Source organism: Chenopodium album, chromosome 2 (assembly GCF_948465745.1).
Source record: "Chenopodium album chromosome 2, dcCheAlbu1.1, whole genome shotgun sequence".
Lineage (NCBI taxonomy): Eukaryota > Viridiplantae > Streptophyta > Magnoliopsida > Caryophyllales > Amaranthaceae > Chenopodium > Chenopodium album.
This window is the reverse complement of record NC_137835.1, coordinates 8,435,715-8,457,645: the sequence shown is the minus strand read 5'-3', so window position 1 is coordinate 8,457,645 and position 21,931 is coordinate 8,435,715. Positions and strand designations below refer to the sequence as shown.

Sequence of the window (21,931 nt, the reverse complement as noted above, 5' to 3'; positions counted from 1 at the left end):
TTGATAAATTAAGTTTAAATAACTTTAGGTGAATAGAACGCACCTTACTAAAGATAGAGTACTAACGATTTTAAATTATAAAGTAGTACTCTAATATTACAATTAGAAGAGTTACATAATTTCTCAAGTGCAGATAAAAATTAGTTTAGTTAATTTAAATTTTAGAAAGTGGTATATACTACCTCCGTTACAAGTTATGTGCAACGATTTGACATAAAGTAGAGAGGAAAAATGTCTAATCGTTGCACATAACCTGTAACGGAGGTAGTATAGATATATAATGTATAGTATGTACTATTATTATGTTAAAACTGTGGCAATGCAATTTATAAATGACCATGGTTAAAATCGATATATTTTTGCACAAGCTTAAAAACAAAGTCAACAAATACTCAAATCGAAGAGTCTTACTCAGAAAACAACCATCATACCCAAACAAAACAACTTATTTGTCAGTTGTCACCTGACCTAGAAATTATTTTATACACCCGGGTGTAAGGTACACCCAAAAGTATTTTTTGCTCATTTCGATGATTATTGCTCATTTTATCATCAAATAAACAAACAAATACCCTTGGGTATATCGTACACCCGGGTGTATATAACTCCATCTGACCACCCCAAAATCTTCCTAGAAGTCCTAGTTGGGGTTACCATTAAAAGAAGATTATTTCCATGAAAGTCAAGATTCTGTAGAACAAACCATAACAAACCTATAACAAATAGTACAAGTCTTCATGCTATTTTTGATACAGTATCTAACACAACTCATACCTACACACAACACAACACAACAGAACAAAATAATAATTTTTATAATAAAAAATGATGAAATTTTAATAATTTTAGAAATAAAAATAAAAATAGTTTGGTAAATATCAGCTGTATCTTTGATATGCTCTCCTGGCACATCATACAATAAATTATTATTATAAACTCCTATAATTTCAACCTGCCCTCCACCTCTCTTTATCATCTCCTCTGTTTCTCTTTCTCTCCTACCACTCTCATTTCATTTCTTTCTGGTTTTTTCTTCAATTTTCAACCAAAAAAATTCATAATTTTTGTAACCAAAAATAACAGAAAAAATGGGTGAAGAAGAACAAAAGAAAGTAGAAGAAGTGAAAACACAAACTGTTGAAGAAACATCAAAAGATGTTAGTGAAGAAAAGAGTGTGATTCCTGTTGTTTCTGATCACAAAGATTCTGACTCCAAGCCTCCTCCTGCTGATGAAAGTAAAATTTCTTCTCTAACCCATAATTTGTTTTCATTGATTAATTTTTTTGTTAATTTTAGTGAAAAAATTGTGAGGTTTGGATTAGTTTAGTTTAATTTTCTTACAGTATTTAGCCATTGATTAATTTTTTTGTTAATTTTAGTGAAAATTTTGTGAGGTTTGAATTAGTTTAGTTTAGTTTTCTTACAATATTTAGCCTTTGTTTAATTGATTACTCATTTTTGCTTAATTTGAAGTGATATTAAATGTTAGTTATTTTGGTTTAAATGCTTACTTATTTTAGCCTAAAGTTCTTTTAATTTGAAGAATTTTGTAGTTTCCAAGCTTTAGCCCCTAGTTTTATTTAATTAATTGATTTCTTTGTTTTTTTTTTGTTTTTTTTTGTTGATAATATGAAGTAATTTTGGTGTTAATAAGTGATTAATTTTTGTAATTATGGCAGAGGCTATTGTACCAGTAGTAACACCTCCACCAGCTCCAGCACCTGAGAAAAAACCTTCAGGAGGTTCAATTGACAGAGGTATTTTACCATTTTTTTTTTTAAAAATATTTTTATTTATTATTACTCTTTTAAATTTTAGGTTACAAAAAATAATTCTGTATTTTTGGTTAAAATTAAAATAAACTGAATTATTATTAATCTTTGCAAAATTCAGATGTTGTGATGGCAAAGGTTGAAGAAGACAAGAAATTGGCCCTTGTCAAAGCATGGGAAGAAAGTGAAAAATCCAAGGCAGAAAACAAGTATGTACTTTTTTTTTAATTGTATCTGCTAACCATAATTTTGTTTACTAGTTTTATTATAACCTCCATACTTCTAGTACATCAGTTGGACTGTTGGAGGGTGATTCATATAGTTATATACTTTGTATTAATTATTATAGAACGGTTTTTCTAACGAGTGTCCATGGATAGTTATTACGGTTTATCTACTATAGAAATATCCTAAATTTAAAATACGGAGTATGATGAAACTTAACAAGTGGTCATGAACAACACATTTTAGAAAATCGATACGAGTATTAAGATTATAGATGATCTCCTAAGCAATAGTTTGATGAATTTTATTGACAACTTGTATAGTTGTATAGTTGTACTTATCATCCTTTAGTTGCAAGTTTTGTGAAGTTGTCAACTTTATGTGAATTGTTAATCATATTTGAAGTAATCTTAGCTTATGAAAGTGGAGTTGCCAGAATTTATATGCTTTGACAAAAATGACTAATTTGCTGGGTTTTTAATGTACAGGGCATGCAAAAAGCTGTCAGACGTAGAAGCCTGGGAAAAGAGCAAGAAAGCTACATTAGAAGCTGAACTCAGACATATGGAGGTACTTCAAATCTTACCTTTACATGTATTGATAATACTTCGAGTTCTGAAACACTTGGACGGTCTGAAAATAACAGTCACATTATGTCAAAACCTTTTTCCTCTAACACTTTTTAGTCGTATTATTATATGAGACGGAAGGAGTATTCGTGATAATCCTGTAATGAAACAGGAATAACTGATGAATTGATGATAGTCACATTATATCCGCACCCTTTAGTCGTATCATTATTAATATTCTGGGACGGAAGGAGTAATAGTGAAACTCGTGTGTAATGAAACAGGAAAAATTGGAGAAAAAGAAGGCAGAGTATGCAGAAAAAATGAAGAATAAGGTGGCAGAAGTGCACAAATTAGCAGAAGAAAAGAGAGCAATGATTGAAGCCCATAAAGGAGAAGAGCTGCTTAAAGCAGAAGAATGTGCTGCTAAATTCCGCGTTACTGGCCATGTACCAAAGAAATTTCTTGGCTGCTTTTAGTTGCTGGTTTATTAATTAATTCTAGTACAAAAAAAAAAAAAAATTAAAAGTAATTGTGTAATTTATTTATTTTTATAAGTTTTTTTTTTTTTTTGTTTCAATTGTTTGGGTGTCTGAATTTGGTTTGTCAATGTGTACAGTGAAAATTTTGTCTGGTGTGGTTAATTACTTATCAGTAAATTATGCTCAGTGTGACTGTTTGCACATTATTATGGGTAATTTTGATCATCTTAGTTTATTATTTTCACTTTTATTTTTATTGTTTTTAATTTTTTTTTTCAATTTTTAAAGAAGGGTGGGGCTGAAGTTCAGGCCCCATTTTTGAAAAAAACAGGTACCAACTACTAAGTGATATTCCTGTCAATTTTTTAGGGAAAAAGTGAAAAATTGAAAGGGTGTAAATTTTGATATGTTTTGCCGACATACTTAAAACAAATGTTGTGCCAACAATATCATTAGAGGTAGGGTTAACCTTCTCCTAATTTTTCTCCCATCATCCAAAAACTGCCCTAACTTTCAACTTTTACTAACTGAGTTTAAGACAAACACAAACAATAAAAGAAATTAAGAAAACTCCCTAGATATTTCTTTAAACTGTTTTAAGTTGTTTCACATTTTATTTCACGAGTCAATACATTTTATTCCTCTAATATTTTTAATCATGAGTTAATAAAAATATACTTCGTATTTAAAAAATCAATCAATAAAACCTCATACTCCGTACTATAATAGTACTAATTGATGCAAATCTTATAAAATGACTTTTTTTCTTCTTCTTAGCTACAGTATTAATCATCAAATTTAGTCCAAGTAAAGTACTACCTCAGTTAACTTTTAGTTGCAACTTTAGGTATTATTTGTGAAATATAAAATATTCTAAAGTTGTAACTAAAAGTTAACGAAAGTAGTAAGTGAATAATGCAGAAGTTTAACTGTTACAAATAAAAATAACGAAGGAAGTGTATTATTACATGTCAAATCATTGACTTTAAATAAAATCAATTTGTTATACGTCACAAATGAAACATTATGAATGAATGTCAACTATCTTAATTAACTTCAAGCATAGTACCGAAGACCTAGGATCGACTCTTCTCTACACTATAGCCCTAACATAAAGATTAGCTTATAATGTAGCAGTAGTATTAATGATCATTCTCTTGCCAATTCCTTTACAAGTGTTACAAATCAGATAAGCCTCAAGAGTATTACACGACATCATTACATTTCCTCAAATAAGGCTGGTTTGTTTCAATAGACAATGATCCATCCTAAATCATGTCACGCACAAACTAGCTCTCTACGATTTAGTCAACAAAATACTTTGACTAACTAATCCAGAATTTATTTATCACTAATTCATCATTAACAAATTTTTTGTCAAAAATAAATTTTTTTAAAAATCCTGTTTCTTTAAACAAAAATCCTACAAGGTCACAATCTCGCATATATTTGACCTCACTTGTACTGCATGCAAAACGTTCATCATAAAAACATTTTGGAAAATTATGATAAAAGGTCCAAAATTAATTTTGCAACTATTGAAAATTGCCCTTAAAGACAGACAATTCATACCCAAGTTGGTAGGGCTACAACTTCCAACTTCCCATGTGCTAACTAGAATTCTTAATATCTTTGGTTTCTTCTTATGCTTGCTGTCATTTGAGGTATTACTCGTACCTTTTAGTTGGACAGCTAACTTAAAGAGTTTATATTCCACAAAACATTAAGAATGTGGTGACATCCTCCATCATCTTTATAACTGTCTTGTTAAGAGAATGACGAAAACATGCTCCAATCTAAGAAGCGTGGTATCGTTGCTGATCAAAGGCATCTCCATGACAGACAGATAGACCGTTGAGAGAACCGACCAGTGATGAATTTGACGATCATGAGTCATGACACACATTTCTCGAGTAAGACCCTAAAGTTATATCGCTGTCGATGACAACGAATGAGAATATGCTGAAGGTTTCAAAAAAAAAAAAAAAAAAAAAGCTGCAACGGCAAAGCGCAATTTGAGGACAAAAACCACAATATAGAGGGTTGATGCAGCAGAGTAACATCTTCCACTCAGAACATGGAAGCAGATTCTGGTGGTTTGCTGGAATTTAACATCTATCACGTAACATTCCACCTCCTTACAGTTAATGTGCAACAACACGATGAATACACAGTCTAAACTCTAAAAGGATTAAAAATAAAAAGTACAAGATTTAAAAGCCCTCTACATGTAACTAAGTTTAAAGCTGTTGATGCCTACCTTTTTTTTTTGGTTTTTATTATTTTTTTCTTTTTTTTTTCTTTTTCTTTTTGGAAAGTTGACGCCTAAAGTTAAATGCGAATAAAGAATATGAAAAAAAAAACAGGAAGTTACAGAAACCTTTTCACTGCTAGGATATGTGAATTGTCAAACATGCGTCTTCAAGCAGTCGGGCTTCATCAATTTCAGGGAAGTCTAATGGACAACCCCCTCAATATCATCTCACAAATCAGCACAGGTCTTCAGCTGCCTCTTAAAAAAGTGTTGCTAGCTTCTTCTCCATCCTCTGTATTGATCCTTGAACCAGAAATATGCTCAAACATCAGTCCACCCTTGCAGAGAGAAATTACAATGGATAAACTTAAAATCAATATAGAAAGGCAAAAGGAAGAAGGAACACACTGATCCATTTAACCAACCATCCACAGCAAATCCAGCTAAATTTCTAACATAGTTTGCATGTGAAAATACATTTTTCCATTGAAATGTGCTCATCAAGACTGCCAACTTTGACATTTCTAACAAAGAGGCAGAGGCTAATTGTGTGTATTTGAGTGTGCACACACACACGGGGGAGGAACAGACAGTGGGAGGAGGAAAGAGGGGAGGGGCAGTGGGAGGAGGAAGAGAAGGGGGGGGGGGGGGGGGGGTGCTTGTTCTATTTAATATTGAACTACTTACAATGAGATATGACCCAACCTATGTTGCTACTGTCTTCAACGCCCTGCTGTACGTAAGATGACGCAACTTGGATCCTCAACAGTTCAAAACTACACCCAAATATATAGTTGCCTTCTATGATTTTATAAAATCTAGAGTATAAGAGGATCCAACACCGTATCTGACACGACACCCAAGTCCAAGTCTGGGCAACATATGCCCAATTTACATAATTATAAGTGCTAACTGCAACAAAAAAAAAAAAAAAAAAAGGCTATTGTAGCTTAATAATTTCTGATAAACTTCATTCCAAAAACACCTTTATGGTTTAATCAAACTCTAGATACAACTTAATCTCTTGCGTCATTTGATCCAATTAAACTCAAATTAGCTCAAGCAGCAAAGCTAGTTTACATCAGACCAGATGTTTTATGATCACAATCATCACATGTTCATATCTAGTTTTAATAAAATCCCAAACTTGAATTCTTGGAGGATGTATATAGCAAGATATCTTTCATCCCATAAGGGAAGATTCACTTTCGTTTCAATTTATCTACAAATTAACTGCAAAACTGATTTTCAAACAATATACTCCTTACAATTTTGAATATCGAAAAGAAACAAAGTTCATCTGATATAAAGAAGAAACTACTTCAACTTCAATTTTGACAAGTGTGGGTATCAAACAGAGTACTCAACAGGAGCAAACAAGAAATTGGTCCCTACATACTGACAGGAGTAGAGGGAGTATGGTCCAGAAGAGCAACAGGAGTAAGGGTGGCATTGACCGGCGAAATATTTTGAGGAAGAAGCAAGTTATTTCCACACAGAGCCAATTAGAAGAAACAAGCCCATGCAGAGGAAGGGAAGATCTATGGAGAAATCACTAAAAAGGGAAAGGAGGACCTCAGCCATACGTAAATACAGACAAAGGTGAGTCGAGGGAAACAATAAAAAAAAATTTAAAAAAAAAAAAAAAAAAAATTGCTGTTATTTGCAACTACAACTTCTGATTGTTACTTTCTTGAATCTTCAAGTGTTAGCAAGCTACAGACTAAAAACCAGTCGCAAGAATAGCAGGAGATGGCAATCTCTATCATTGGAAGCACCCTAAAGGCCTAAACTACAGACTCTCAGAAGGAATCACAAATTCATAACCCATTCAATTCACAATCCCAAACAAACAATTTTAATCAGCAGTAATGCAATCACATCAGATCACACCACTAAGATATTCAGCATAGAGAAACAATATTGTATTATGGGGGGTGGGGGGGCAGTTGCACACATCCTTGCAATGAAAAAGTTCAACTCTCAAGTAAAATGTGATTACGAGGACAACACCTCAGAAACCACAATAACTCAAGTATGTTCAGAAGTCAAATCAGTCTCGTACTTTTTGGAAAAATAAAAAGTACTATCCTGAAAAAAAAAAAAAAAAAGTCAAACCATTGATGCCAAAACCCTTTCTCTCAAACTGTGTCAGAATTCATGCAAAATACTACCTCAACAAAAGTAGCTTCACACCTGTAGCTACTCTCTCACAGAATTCATTTTGAACGTATACAAACACGAAAAAACACCTCCCCCTCCACCCCCCAACACACTGATTTTTTTTTTAAAATAAGGGATGTGGGCTATAAAAATGAAAAAGACAATAGTCAAAAAACATTTAAACATACAAGAAAAGACAAAAACTTGGAGCCACAAAAACCATACGTGGATTATTGTCCCACTAACTCACCAGAGAACAATTTGTTATCGGCAGTAGATACCCTGATCTATGTGCGGAGGAATTTGCTTGATTTCGGTGCCAAGCTCTTGTTCAATCTTGTACCTGAAAAAAAAAAAAGAATTTTGCTTAACATTTAATTGTTGGCACTCCCTGTGAATGTCAATTCACAAAACATACAAGTTAAAGCGATCCTCATATGTGATTAGGTTGACAGCCAATCCAAGGTGCCCATATCTTCCAGAACGACCAACCTGTATAGCAGATAGACATTAAGTACATTCCAGGGGAGAATAATAAAACATACATCAGACCAAAATTAAAAGAAAGAACCTAACATACTCTGTGCAGATAGGTTTCTGAGTTTTTTGGGAAATCAAAATTGATTACAACATTTACTGCTTGAATGTCTATACCCCTTGTAAACAAATCTGAAAAAGGCCAAACAAGAACACTAGCTGTCAGCACATAACACCTACTAGTGCCAAAAATCAGAAATATAGAGAAGCTATCCTACATACTCATAGGAAAAAGAGCAATCCAGCATGTAATTTGAAACTTTGCCACAGAAGCAAAGTATTAGTAAGAAATTATGGATATTAATGCAAGTGTAATTAACAGATGCAAAGAAAAGAATAATCATTAATAATAACAAAATCTAGTATATGACGCACTTCCACTCTTCAATTACCAATTGACCAGTAGAACACTTGTTTCTCTAGTTATAAAAGGCTGTGTAGCCATACTTTACTAAAAAAGTGTTTAAATTATGTACAGCAACCCTAAAGTTTGAATGAATAGCCGAAACAAATCTGAGGTTCTAGGATTGCCCATGGTATCCCTGAGTTAACTGCTTTTTGTTTTCAATTTACCCTTAAAAATGACGGCAGGGTTTTCCAAAAACAAATGAACTGAGCAGGAGAGTTTGATTAGTAGTAGTAATATGCCTTGTGCAACTCCTTCCTTTTCCATACTACCAATAAATCTAACAAACATCAACAAGGAGAGAGAACAAAACCAGGAAGAGGGGAGAAAGAACAAAACCAGGAAGAGGGGAGATGGGGGGTGGGGGGGGGGGGGGGTGCAGCGGAGGGATAACAGTAATAATTTCATTTAGTATAAAACTTCTTACCAAACCTTTTATTTGGACAAGATTTGGCTCCCGCAAGACACAAAGGTAAGGACTAAATTTCGAGAATTCTCTCATGATCAACTTTCTCTCATACACTTTACCTCCTCTACTCTACAGCTCTACTATAATCTGTGGTGGTAGTTGCACACTTGCACCTACCTACAACACTTTCTACCATTAAAAGACCCCTCTGTTGCCACTACTGCTACTGTTGCTTCCCATTGCTGCTTCTGATACTGTGGTCTTCCACGACACTTTTGCCTTACTCTTCTACGGAGACAAGTGTTACCTAATCTGCAATTGGGAATATGCTGATATCGCGGAATGCAGTTCGTTTGCTACCAAATTATTGTAGAGTAGAGCAAAAGTGTTCTGCAATTGGGTGGGGGGTATTGGGTAACACCGTCAATGACCAAACAGATGAAAGTGGGAGTTGGGAAAAAAGGGTAAGATTCCGGGAGAAGAACAACCCTACACTTATCATTGATGAGCCAAAAGAGTGGGAAAACAAAGAAAGGGGAAGAAAGAAAACCAGAGATGATTACTTTACAACAGCAGTAACAGTGTCAGGTGGCTGTCAATAGCAAGACCATTCATAAACTTGAGCAGCATATTCAGGGTTACCACAAACAATCCAACAAGATGATGCAGTGATTAAAGGAAACTTCAGAGGAAACTACTTTCCATCACAAGCATAAAATCTTTGTACAAATCAAGAAAAGCTTTTGAGCAAAGCATTGAAGGACTAAAAATCAAAGAGATAGTATAAATGACTATTGTCTAGGCATTAAGACCCATTGCAAAGCAGAAGGGGCCAAACACAGACTTCCTCCGTTTTTATTTAGTTGCACCACTTTTGTAATTGCTGACTCCTAGGTAAAGAAAAATAGAGGACCATGTGATGGGAGAGAGATAGAAAGAATTTATTAACTTAAGGGGAAAGTGATGCATCTAAATTGAAACTTCCATATTTAGAAAGTGATGCATCTAATAAAAAACGGAAGAAGTAATTTCCAATTCCGATGCGGTCAAGACAAGTCACCCTCGAAACAAACAACACCAAGCAGGACAGCATCTTCATCAAATGTTAGAGCAACTCTAATGGTAAGCTAATTGTGAAATTAGCTTGCCATACCACCTAGGATTGCAAAGCTAATCTACCTTGTAGCTAATTAATCCCACAATGGTTAAGCTAATTTTCAATAATTTTTTTTATTTATTTAATTTTTTTTAATTCCCACAATTTGCTAAGCTAATTAGCTTAGCTAAGCAAATAGCTTTGCCCAGCTAATTTGGTAATGCAATTCCAATGGTTAAGCTAATTATTTATTAGTTTCATAAATTGCAAGCTAGTCCTAATTTTACACTGTTAGAGTTGCTCTTAAGAGGTCTAGCTCTACCTCACTTCTAACAAAATCAAATTGCAAATCCATGTAGCCCCTTCCAATCCCACATATAAACACCTATTATCAACAACATCCTCGCACCCTAATATCCAACAAGATCAAAAAACATGATTCTAGTAGTACTAATCAGCACAGCACTAAAAGTAAAGGATCCCACCAGTCCTACAGAAAGCAATGAAGAGTTTGTGTTAACATATCCAAAAGAGGATATATACTATTGCCTATAAGCAGTCACATCTGATATCCCTCGAAATGAATTAGAACGTGATGATGAAGTAGCTCTATTTTTCAAGTTGTCACTATGCCACTATGGTTAAATCATTTGATATAATTAGTAGGTATGTTTCCACTCGTATAGGATATGAGGAAGAATCATCATTATGCTTTTCCAATATCCTTGCACATAGAATTATAGGGCACGGTTGTTATTCTCAAGAGAAACCAATCAAGCACTGGTCCATGCGTAATATGACAACCAATGAATACTTGCAAGCACTTACAAAGAAAGCGATAGAGGAAAGGTAGTAGCACAACTGCTTAGACATCACTCTAGTTCTATGTCCACCAAACTAAGAGACCATCCTTGTCCTTCAGGTATATAGCATTATAGCCCATAGAAAAAATAAAAAACAAAAAATAAAATAAAAACATAAACATAAACAAACAAACAATATCCTGACCAAATCACACAAATCAATTAATCATTAAAGAGTATCTTACAACACTTCCAACTAACTAATACAGGGTTAGTGGAGCAGAGGATATGCAAAACGAAGAACTCCCATGGTCACCCAACCTAGTACTATAGCCCAAACACAATCATCCAATTATCAAGGAAAAAGGAGAAAGCTCCAGAAACCAATTGAAAGGCTTGTTTATGACATTAGGATCACATGTTTTCTATTACCTGTGCAGACAAGGTTCCTGCAGGCACCATTGCGAAAATCATGAAATACTCTATTTCGATGGTCCTGGAGCATCTTAGCATGGATGTAAAAGCAAGAATAACCAAGCTCTGTAATTTTCTTGGCCAATAATTCCACGCGATTCACAGAATTGCAAAAAATAATGGATTGGTTTATTTGCAGCTGAAAAGCAAACCCATAACGATATCAGAGAGCCTTCAGACATGAAGCAAAAACAGTAGAAACACACTAGCACATAGAACAAGGACAAACCTTCGAGAAAAGCGTGTTCAGGCAATGGAGCTTCTGTCTTTCTTCCACAAAAGCATAAAATTGTGTAATACCTTTGAGAGTAAGCTCGTCCATAAGGTTGATTACGTATGGCTTTTGCAAGAATCTATCTTTGAAATCCTTGACAGTGACGGGAAAAGTAGCCGAAAACATCAAAACCTGCCTGTTTCCAGGAAGAAAACGAATCAACTGCTCCACGGATGGTTGAAATTCAGGGGATAAAAGTTTGTCGGCCTGAAGAGAAAAGAAGCATGGAGCATCAGATAAATCCACATCTAATCAGAATAGCTTAGCATTTGATACTCAACTTCAAAAAGCTTTAAAGTGAATTCGCTCAAGATCAATAATGCAATATAGCGTCGAAAATGATCAGTCAATATATTTTGAAATATTCATTTTAAGAAAAATACATGGGCTGCTTTTATGAAAAAACAAAACAATTCTTTTTCTCTAGAAGGACAAACAAATTCTTACCTTAAAACTAAACAAGAAAATACAAAAATAAATAATATATTAAAAAGAATAAAATAACCATAAAAAAACCCACATTAATCTTTTACTAAATAAATATTAAATACCCAACACCACCACCTCTGCAAAGTTACTCATCATATTAGAGATGACAATGGGTAAGGTTTGGGCGGGTTCGATAACACCTGCACAATAAACTCAATCCCTATATTTTTTTTATTTTTTTTATGTATAGTCATACCCTACACTGACCCATGGGCTCTAAATAACTAAAACCCTTACTTGGACCCATAGGGTATAATAGGGTATGGCCAAGGTCTAGGATCCGATATGGATCCTTCACATACTATTTTTTATAGAACCTTATTGCCTATTTTTTTTTTTTTCATTACATAAAATGCGCAAAAAAAAAAAAAAAACCCTAAATGGGCCAGCAGCCACACAAAACATCAGTCCACAGTTGCACTAAGGGTGGGTGATTGAATGGTCAAATCTCAAAATTTGAACCTAGACCCATACCCTTAAATTAGGATAGTAAACTAGACCCATTGGCCATTGCCATCCCTATATCAAGTATCAACTGCTCTCCCCAGTCCCCCATCCCTTCTTCCTAACATTTTGCCTCACTGGTCATTCACAAATATGGTAACTGACAGGATAATGAATACGAAGACAAAGAAAATAAGAAAGTTGCCTGAGACAAACTTTGACCAGACAACTGACTCTAATTTTGCCGGAAGAACCTTTCTGGGGAAGCCCGGGCCAGAAATGTTAACAGAGAGCCAACAAACTGACAAAAATAGAGTGAGTGAGGGCAAGGATTCTTCTTCATGGTCCTGAGGGATTGCTCAGGAAATTAATGCAACTACTATTTTTTCTTAAGACATTTCTAAGAATAATAATAAAACAAATAAGACCCATGCATGAGCTACAATTCTGTCTCAAAATGTCCTCATAATATCACTATTAGACGTTTCAACTTCCAACAACCAGAAATGAGCTGTATGCCACCCTAAATTTAGTATTGTACACATTTTGAGTGCCTGGAACATTCTGGAAACATCAAGGGGAATGCAAATGGAGCTAAAAAAACACCTGCCCCAGGATTTCCGTGCTTCATAAAATAAAAACTTTACTAAGGTTAGCATGTTAAGATTAACATGAATTTATATACTTCAAAATGATGATAGGTCTGGGCAGAGAGTGCATTTGGCAAGGACTTGCAGAATGAACAAAGTGGAAGGAATCAACACTAAATATTCAGGCAAATATGGAAATACCTCATCCATTACAAGCATGGAGCAGTCTTTTAGAACGCATATGCCCCTCTTTGCAAGATCTAGTATTCTTCCTGGTGTTCCAACCAGCAAATGCACTGGTTGATACAAACGCATAATATCATCCTTCAAACTAGTCCCTCCTGTTGTGACCATAACTTGGATCTTTAGATGCTTGCCAAGCTCTTTGCATACCTGTGATGTTTGAAGGGCCAACTCTCTAGTGGGAACGAGTATAACAGCTGCAGTGAACAACCAGGACACCCATTGAGCTACTAGACAAGTAATTATCAATAGAATATGCAGCTGAGGCAGCGATGCTTAGATGCTAGAATAATTTATTTTTATAAAGTCAGAAACTAATAAAGCTTAGTTAGGCTACCCAAATGGGCAGATGCTGGAATAATTAATACTGGTTATCACCTTGAATTACATTGTTGTCTTGGTCTATTTTTTCCAGAGCAGGGATGCAAAATGCAGCTGTTTTTCCAGTTCCATTTTTAGCTCTGGCAAGAATATCACTTCCTGTTAACGCAATCGGGATACTTTCCTCCTGGATTGGGGAAGGACGTTCAAATCCCTTTTCATATATACCCATGAGTAGCTCACGTTTCAAGAAATAATCCTCGAATTCATTTCCTTTTGTAGCAGTGACATCCTGATCCAGGGTGAATTATACATCAGCTTACAATCAACCAGCAAGTAGCATTTTATGAGAGCCTCTTAGAGATAAAATTCAGTAAAAATCAGAATCCATCAAAGATTTTATTTTTCAATAAATGTTTGGACTACGAAGTATAATCATAAGATTCATAACATTAAATAGAGATACAACAGCCTTAACTTTTACCAAGTATTCGTGGCTACATCAAGTAGGGATTCAATGTAATTGCATCCATATGTCTTACTGCATAATATATACTTATACGTATGCAAAATGAGGCTAAACAGAGGGAGCATGATTATATAATAACACATAGGGATGCATATAAAGCCACACTTTTTGCGAAATTCTTACATGAGCAAAACAGAATATCAACCTACCTATCATCTTGGCGCATAGCTTCTATGTGTTTTGGAAACACATAGGAGGGTAAATTAGTAATTTGACATTCATAAAGGTATTTTTAATGATTATAGTGGTACTTTTTGTGTACAGTAATGCATTATGCATGTATATATACCATTAGAGTATAGGTTGCTTATTAGTACTATTAAATCTCACAGTGGTAGAACATTTGACGTACAATTTACATACTTTTTTGTACTATTAGAAAAATAATTATACCACTACAGCATTTAATGATACTATTTACCTATTTAACGGTACTTTATACTCATGTTAGTATTTACAACTTAAAATTCCTTCAACGGTACTTTATACTCATGTTAGCATTTACAACTTAAAATTCCTATTTGTTTTTATTCCTATTTGTTTCAAAACAAATAAGTCCTATGCGCCAATACTTTCCCACTTCCAAAACTCTATAGGAATTCACAAACAACCGTGCCTAGATACACTACCCACATCACAAGCTCATAATGTCTCGACTTCCCCCAACAACACCAAGTACCTTTATAATATAACTTCTTTCAATGTTGTTAGTGCATTATTGCTTTCCGAAGAAGAAAACAGAATTCATGTAATTTACCAAGGGTGGCAGTGTCACTACTCCAAATTCCAAAGCCATAAGCCTGTTTTCCCTAACTCACCTTTTCCTTCCCATTTATCCCAATTCTTATATTTCCTTCATTACAATTTAGTTAACACATTTTGACTTTCACTACTATTCATACAAGTTACTTTGACATCATTATGTGAATTTTCCCAAAAACACACATAGTTGTAAAGGGTCATGTTTGAACAGTCTGAACATATATTTTACAAACATCAAATTTGTATAATTTTTGGTTGTACATAATTGAAGATAATGTTATTTGAAGTTAAGCATAGACAAACGTGCCTAAGTGAACTGCGTCAACTAACTTATAACGGAGAAAGCATTATATAATACTGGAATTAATCATGAAAGATTGTCTTTTGGTAACATTAAGAAATTTCAAGAAAAGTGGATGTAACAAAAGATAGCACGTATAAGTGTATGACAGCATCAAAATGAATTAAGTGTTCAATTCCCGCTGCAACGCAATCAATTACTAAAGCTACAGACTTCACCCTAAGATGAGGGGGCTTTTTTTTGAAATGCGTGAAATGTTAGAGACTCTATCATTAAAAAAAAAAATAAATAAATAAAAGCTATTTTAGGTTCTTAGAATCTTAATCGTGCCCTCATGATTTCATCTCCTGCACTTCTTTCATCCGTCTACTGTTTAAAATGATTGTGCAAAGCAAAAATCTTAATCAATATAATAGGAAGACTTTCTGTTTTTAAAAAGGCTACACGACTCCAAGCTGGCAAGCTACTTGACTTGCAAATAACTAGGTATAATTTTCTACATGCGTCAAGGCCATTTTCAAACTTGTCACAAAAAAAGATAACTTGCTAAATAATTTTTCTCAAGGCTACTTACAAGTCCACCAGTTACAAGACTCTTTCAGTTCTGGTCCACCTTGTTTTATATTTGTTAAGATTTTTTTTTTCGATTAAAAAAAAATTGAACTTACATCACCTTATTCTAATATAAAATCCTGAAAGTCAGGAAATAATTTTTTAGGTTTAACAATTCAGTCTTGATTTTTTTTTTTTTTTCTTGCAACCACAACTCCTCAAAATCAAAAATTTGGCAATCTACAATTCTTGTTTAGCCAGCTACAGTTATCCTGGGGAAGCAATATGCAGACACCAATGTGTAACTGATGTGAAACAAGCATAAATTGGCAAGTATATATGCCGTACCTCTGTCATGTAACGGGTATCAGCAGGTGGAAGCTTAAGGTTTGCCTTCCAATCTTGGGAACTGAACCAAAGGCAATATTAAATCACATCACAACAACCTTCATAATTAGAATCGTATTAAAGAAACACAAGTACATGATATTTATATATCAATTACTTTTGACATCCATAACTATAAAACAGTAGCAATCTCATTGATCTGGCAAACAAGACACGAATTACACTCCCTGCATTCCAAAATAAGCCTTTATTATTTTTTCCTGATTCAAGTTTGACCACTAATTCATCTGAAAACACTCATTCATTATATCTTAGTTTTTAAAGGCATGAGGTGAAGGAGCATGCCTTCTTTAGGTGCGGCACAATTTTTTTTTAATAAAAAAAAAATAGTTTCTATTAAATAAGTCTACAAACAAAATTCTGATAATAAGGTGAAAAAGGCCATGTGACCGATAGCTAGGGTTCTTTGAACAGAATTGGGGAATGTGGGGTTTCTCTCTCCTCTAGAATCGAAGTAAATCTGACCCATGCAAAGTCACATGGCAGCCTAGAAAGAAGCGCATAGGTGCACACCATTAGTAGGTCTTTGCAGCAAACATAGCTAGGGTGCCAACTTTCATGCCTTACAGCGCTAATACCATTATGCCTAGGCACGCTTTATAAACTAAGTATTATATAAAATAAAAAAAAATTACTCCTTTTGTTTGGAAATAAGTATGTTACTTTGGGATGTATTAAAAAAAAAAATTGCCATGCTTACAAAATCATAGATAATTCATGGTTAGAATTCTCATCATACCTCACTAAAGTAGAGTAAGATAGACGATGAGGATGAGAAAACCAATATAAAGGGTTTTTTAGTAAATTCATGGTATATCCTTGTTAATTTGCGACTTAAAATATAGTAGAGCTGACTTTGAAAGCGGATATCTCTCAAACTATAAGTAATTTTGAGGTGATTCAAGTTAAAGGTCATAGCTTGTTTGGAAGAACTTCCAAGGATAGGTCATATGCTCAATTTAGATAAAGAAACGAGAAAGTTAAGGTCATTCTACAAAGAACAGACGATGCTGACTCGAAAGGGACGCCTGTGCCAAAAAGAGGCACGTCAATCAGTTTTTAGTTTGGATTTTAAGCTTACGTGGTTAATGGAATATTTCCTAAAACTATATTACTTCTATGACGGCTGTTGAGTATACTAGGAGAACAATTTTGAGTTTTAACATGGTTTTCTTATGCTATAAAAAAAACCCTTTAGTTAATCAATTGGATCACACCTTATAAAGCCATTAAGATTTAAGACTCCTTATATTATTCTCTCGTTTTTCTCCATTACAGTGAAGAAGCTCTCGAATTTCCCATCTGTGAATGTAGGTCTAATTTGACTGAACCACCTAAATTCTTGTGTTCTTTGTTTATCTTCTTTATTGCTTTTCTCGTTCCTATTTTTCATTAACTTGTTCCACAGTAATCAAACACAATTACACCCTTATTTCCTAACAATCTTTAATTAAGAGGGACAAGAATAATGTGAAAATTGATTCCAAATTAAGGGAACATATTGTAAGCAGTTTGCCATACAAGTCTAATAATATATTTCTTACGATTTCCATCAGCATGTTATGAGATATTTATGATATGTCTGCTCTCAAAAATGAAAACAACAATGACCTTGGATTAACACAAAGTGTCATACCTGCACCACAACACCATATTTTGGGGTATGGGTGGTGGGAAGCACATAAAGTTAAAAAAACATGTGGCAGACAAGATGAAGACAACTCATATATGTTTGAAAGAAAAAAACAGATTTGAACCTTATTAGTTTCACAGCTAACTAAAAGCTTGGAATATACTTCAGAGGGGAGAGGAGCGGAGTATACAACCATATTGAATATAAAGACTTTGATTAAGCTCACAATGTTTTCAAAGTTCATTTAAAAGATGAACTTTGACCAAAAATATCATTCTACTTTTCCCCCTCTCCCCCTCCCACCCAAATTGAAAGTAACGATTTTTTTTTTTTTTGACGTATTTACCTATCTATTTCCAAATTTCTCCACAAAGATACATATAATGCTATGGGAGTAATGATATTGGGAAATTTGCCAAGGAGCTTCAGAAGTGCAATGGGATATTAGCTTCCTACCAAGTTGAAGGATGGACATCGGCTTTCTGCATTGGCAAGGCACTATAACATCATTGGCCAAAAGCCCAAAACTAACAACTCCAGCAGGCCAGTTATCAATCAGGAACTAATAACTCCTACTTAGAGTAAACCTCAAGACTACAGCCTTTGTATCCTAACACTCTAGCTAACCATCAACCATAACTCTAGTCTCATCACAACCAACACAATATCATCCACAAAAAACAAACACCATAGTATCTCATTTTAGATAAACCTTATTATGTCTAAAACTATTGCAAAGAGGAAGAGCTTAGGGTAGTTTTTAGCGTAAACTGATCGTAATAGGGAAATATTTTGTTGCTCCACTACCAAATGTTTTCACATCACGATATATACCATCAACTAGGCCCATACTTGCGTGATACTCTTTCCTACATCATTACCCACCAAAGCCCCTCTTGATTTTTTGTCATATGCCTTATCTAAATAAGATAAATAAATAAAGGTGCAAATCCTTCTTACTTTCCCTATAATACTCCATTATTTGCCTCTGCAAATGGACAACTACTATTCATATTGTCTCGACATAAACCCAAACTAATTTATTATAATGTTAGTATATTTACTCGATCAATGTTAAACACTCTTTCCCACAATTTCATGGTATGACGTAAGCTTTATTCCTATCTATTTTGTTCTTAAATAGGCATGAATGTGGATTAACCAAACCCTTCCCTAGGCTTCTCCAAACCTCAATAAGAATAACATCCAGCACAAATGCTTTCCTTATCCTAATTTTTTTTCAAAATTTTCTCTACCTATAAATTTTAATCCTTCCATGCAATTCCAACTTCTTGATTCTCAAATGAAAAGTCTGCAATAACACCTACTACTCTATAACATAGCTCACCAAAAGATTCCCTTCACTACTCAAAACAAGAATTCTTTGGTTCTTACTCTTTAGCACCTCATGTTATAAAAGTCCTTGGTCATCATTTGTCTCCTCCTAGATATCTTATAAATTTCAAATCCTTATGAACCCTTGATTTAGCCTATTATTTTCCTTACCTTTAGCATCCTCCTACTTTGCATAAAACTTATAAAACAAGCTCTACTAAAATAAGCCTTTTTAGATAGAAATTGAACAGTTGTAATCACCAACTAGTTGTTTATGACAATTATTTCCAATGAGCAATGGCGGTAAGTTCTTAGTTTTTCTCTCTTCAATTTGTCTCTATATAATACAATATGGCTATAAAATTCCAAAATCATCAACTTAAAGCAAACAAATATTACAAAATTCTACTCACTCACTTTCTTATATAAGAAAGAACCCATTATTTTTACTATTTAATATCCTAGTTTGATCCCCATCATCTACTTTCTTATCACCTTTTTCAATAAAATACCATAATAATTGCCCATATAACTTAACTTCAACAAAATATTGCCTCACTAACTCTTATAAACTCAAGTCTATCACTTCACAATTAATTTACATAAATGCCCCATGAGTTATGTTCATTAAAGGTAACCTAAGTCATGGTATGGTTTAGTAAGTGGAATTGGTAAAACAACACAATTTACTACCTGATTTGGTAAAATTAGTCTAGAAGTAAACCATTGTACCATGTACCACAAAGCATGGACTATACCATTAATATTTAATAGCCTGTTAGCCTGTACACAAATGAACAACTTTACATAGGAACTGTACACCCAAACTATATCTCTAGAGTCTACACTAACACTGCCACAAACATGCTGGTTAAATGAGGATTTAGATAGCATTTGGGAATGTAGGATCATGGTAATATAGAGTACCTTCATACCAAATCAAATTTGAAATTTTGTTCACCATTCACCTATTAGTCTCAAGATTGTAGTCTATAACATAAATGAGAAAATAGCCACCTAGGCGTGTTTTGGACATGGGATGTAGCATTACAAATCGTAAATGGTAGATTATCATAAGTATAACAACCAAATGCCAAGATCTCAATCTAGTCCTCAAGCACCAAACCCCCACATTATCCACCTAAAGCATAACTCCATCCACTCTCAAGTACTAATGTACTATAAAAACAAAGAACTTCATTTAAAATTCTAAATACGGCCATCAAAATGAACATATACTTTAAGATGCTCATCTTATAATAATTATGTCGATTATCCCATTTGAAATAGTCAGAGCAAGCGAACCCCAATATTATAACAATTCAGCACAAATACACTGACAACCTACAAATGACTTATCCATCCATTAATGATGAGAGGCTGAGAGGGTAAAAATCGGAATGTAATCAAAGAAGCCAAGAGTCAATCATGATAGGACCTGCAGATACTTGTACTCTGGCAAAGAATAGTTGTCGTAAGGAGAATTCCCATCTCTTTTAAGAAACCAAACTTCCATCCAATTTTACCTGCTTCACAATGTCACAGCTTACCTGAGTCATCCTATCCAGCTACAAACAAGGTAAACAAAGCGAGAACCAAGAATCCAGGCAACATAAAGGGTGTTTTTTGCAAGCAGTACTCGGTCACAAGACAAATCAAACATCTACTTGATTCAAAAGGTCCTCAATCAGGTCTCCACTCTAAAACCAAATCAAATGCCCTAAAACAGATCTTCACTCTTATTCTAATTTCCAAAACACCAAAATTGAATCAATAATCGCAAAGTGTCTCCTGAATAAACGCTCCACTACTTACAACTCCAAATTTCAAAGTCTGAAAAAACCCAAATCTTACTCTCCAATTCTACTCCATAAGAGACTAAATCAATTAAAAGTAACCACAATCACAATCCCTCATTCAACAGTTACACAATATCATATAAATTCCAAAAACATCAAAAATCACAAAACAATCAAACAAAAAACCCTAAAATTGGGATAAAAAAACAATACCTAGAATCCACACCAGAAGAAGCAGTTTGCATAGATTTCTCAACTTGATTAACAGAAGACTGATTAGAACCACCATCAGTAGCAGAATTAGCAGGACGTCTCATCATCCACTGCTGCTGCTGTTGCTGTTGCTGCTGTTGTTGCACTTGTTGCTGCTGCTGCTGTTGATACTGATGCTGATTCTGCGGCGGCGCGTTGCGCGGCACATACTGAGGTTGCTGCTGCGGTTGTTGGTGGTGATACGGCGGCCTATTTTGAAAATTAGGGTTTTGCTGCACATAACCGCCGCGACCGTTGCCGATCCCCGGCGGAAACCTCGGACGAGAGTTGTGGTTCATCGGAATCTGGAGTAATGAAGGTCAAAGGAAGAGTAAACGATGAGAGAGAAAGAGAGTGTAGTAGTGAGTGATTTTTATTTTGAACGAAGAATTTTGATGGAGTATTATTTTGGATCTAAGAAGAAATGAAAATGGAACATTCTTTAGGAGGGAGTAAGAGCCTAAGAGGGAGTGGGTGTTGTGGGACTTTAGTAGTTCACTGCGTATACTTTTTTTACTGGATGATTGCTTTCTTCTTGTGAGTTGTGAGTCTTGTGACTTGTGACGAGAGGGTTTTGTCAAGTTTTATCTGTTCGCCTAATTTCATTGAGTAGACATGACTTGTGACAAACAGATTTTGACTAAATTTCCCTTTTTTTTTTAAGAAGATATGTTAGAAATGACCTTTTAATGTAGACCTCTTGTGAGAGAACTTCTTTAATTGTTCTGAGCTTGTGAGTTGTGACGAGAGGGTTTTGTCTTGTTTTATCTGGTTTATCTACCTCAATCGATCAATGTTGCATACATGA

At 34.4% G+C, this 21,931-nt stretch overlaps 2 protein-coding genes across 3 annotated transcripts; one reads left to right on the top strand and one right to left on the bottom strand.

Annotated features, from left to right (window-relative positions):
- Positions 1-932: 932 nt before the first annotated feature.
- LOC145595257 (remorin-like) lies at positions 933-3,252 on the top strand. The gene is made up of 5 exons (XM_081651646.1): positions 933-1,236; positions 1,681-1,758; positions 1,895-1,982; positions 2,487-2,568; positions 2,852-3,252. The coding sequence occupies exons 1-5, from the start codon at positions 1,089-1,091 to the stop codon at positions 3,044-3,046; spliced, it is 591 nt and encodes a 196-aa protein (XP_081507772.1). The 5' UTR covers positions 933-1,088; the 3' UTR covers positions 3,047-3,252.
- A 1,894-nt stretch (positions 3,253-5,146) lies between these two features.
- On the bottom strand, positions 5,147-21,659 carry LOC145595241 (DEAD-box ATP-dependent RNA helicase 8-like). Of its 2 annotated transcripts, none has more exons than XM_081651634.1 (10): positions 21,085-21,659; positions 16,045-16,105; positions 13,610-13,844; positions 13,190-13,428; positions 11,421-11,672; positions 11,150-11,330; positions 8,047-8,135; positions 7,885-7,958; positions 7,717-7,809; positions 5,147-5,641 (listed from the first exon to the last, which is right to left on the bottom strand). In XM_081651634.1, exons 1-9 carry the CDS (start codon positions 21,420-21,422, stop codon positions 7,731-7,733), a joined length of 1,548 nt encoding a protein of 515 aa, XP_081507760.1. In that variant the 5' UTR covers positions 21,423-21,659; the 3' UTR covers positions 5,147-5,641; positions 7,717-7,730. The 2 variants fall into 2 exon arrangements, with proteins under 2 accessions (XP_081507760.1, XP_081507753.1); XM_081651627.1 differs by having other exon boundaries at positions 5,147-5,606.
- Positions 21,660-21,931: the final 272 nt, after the last annotated feature.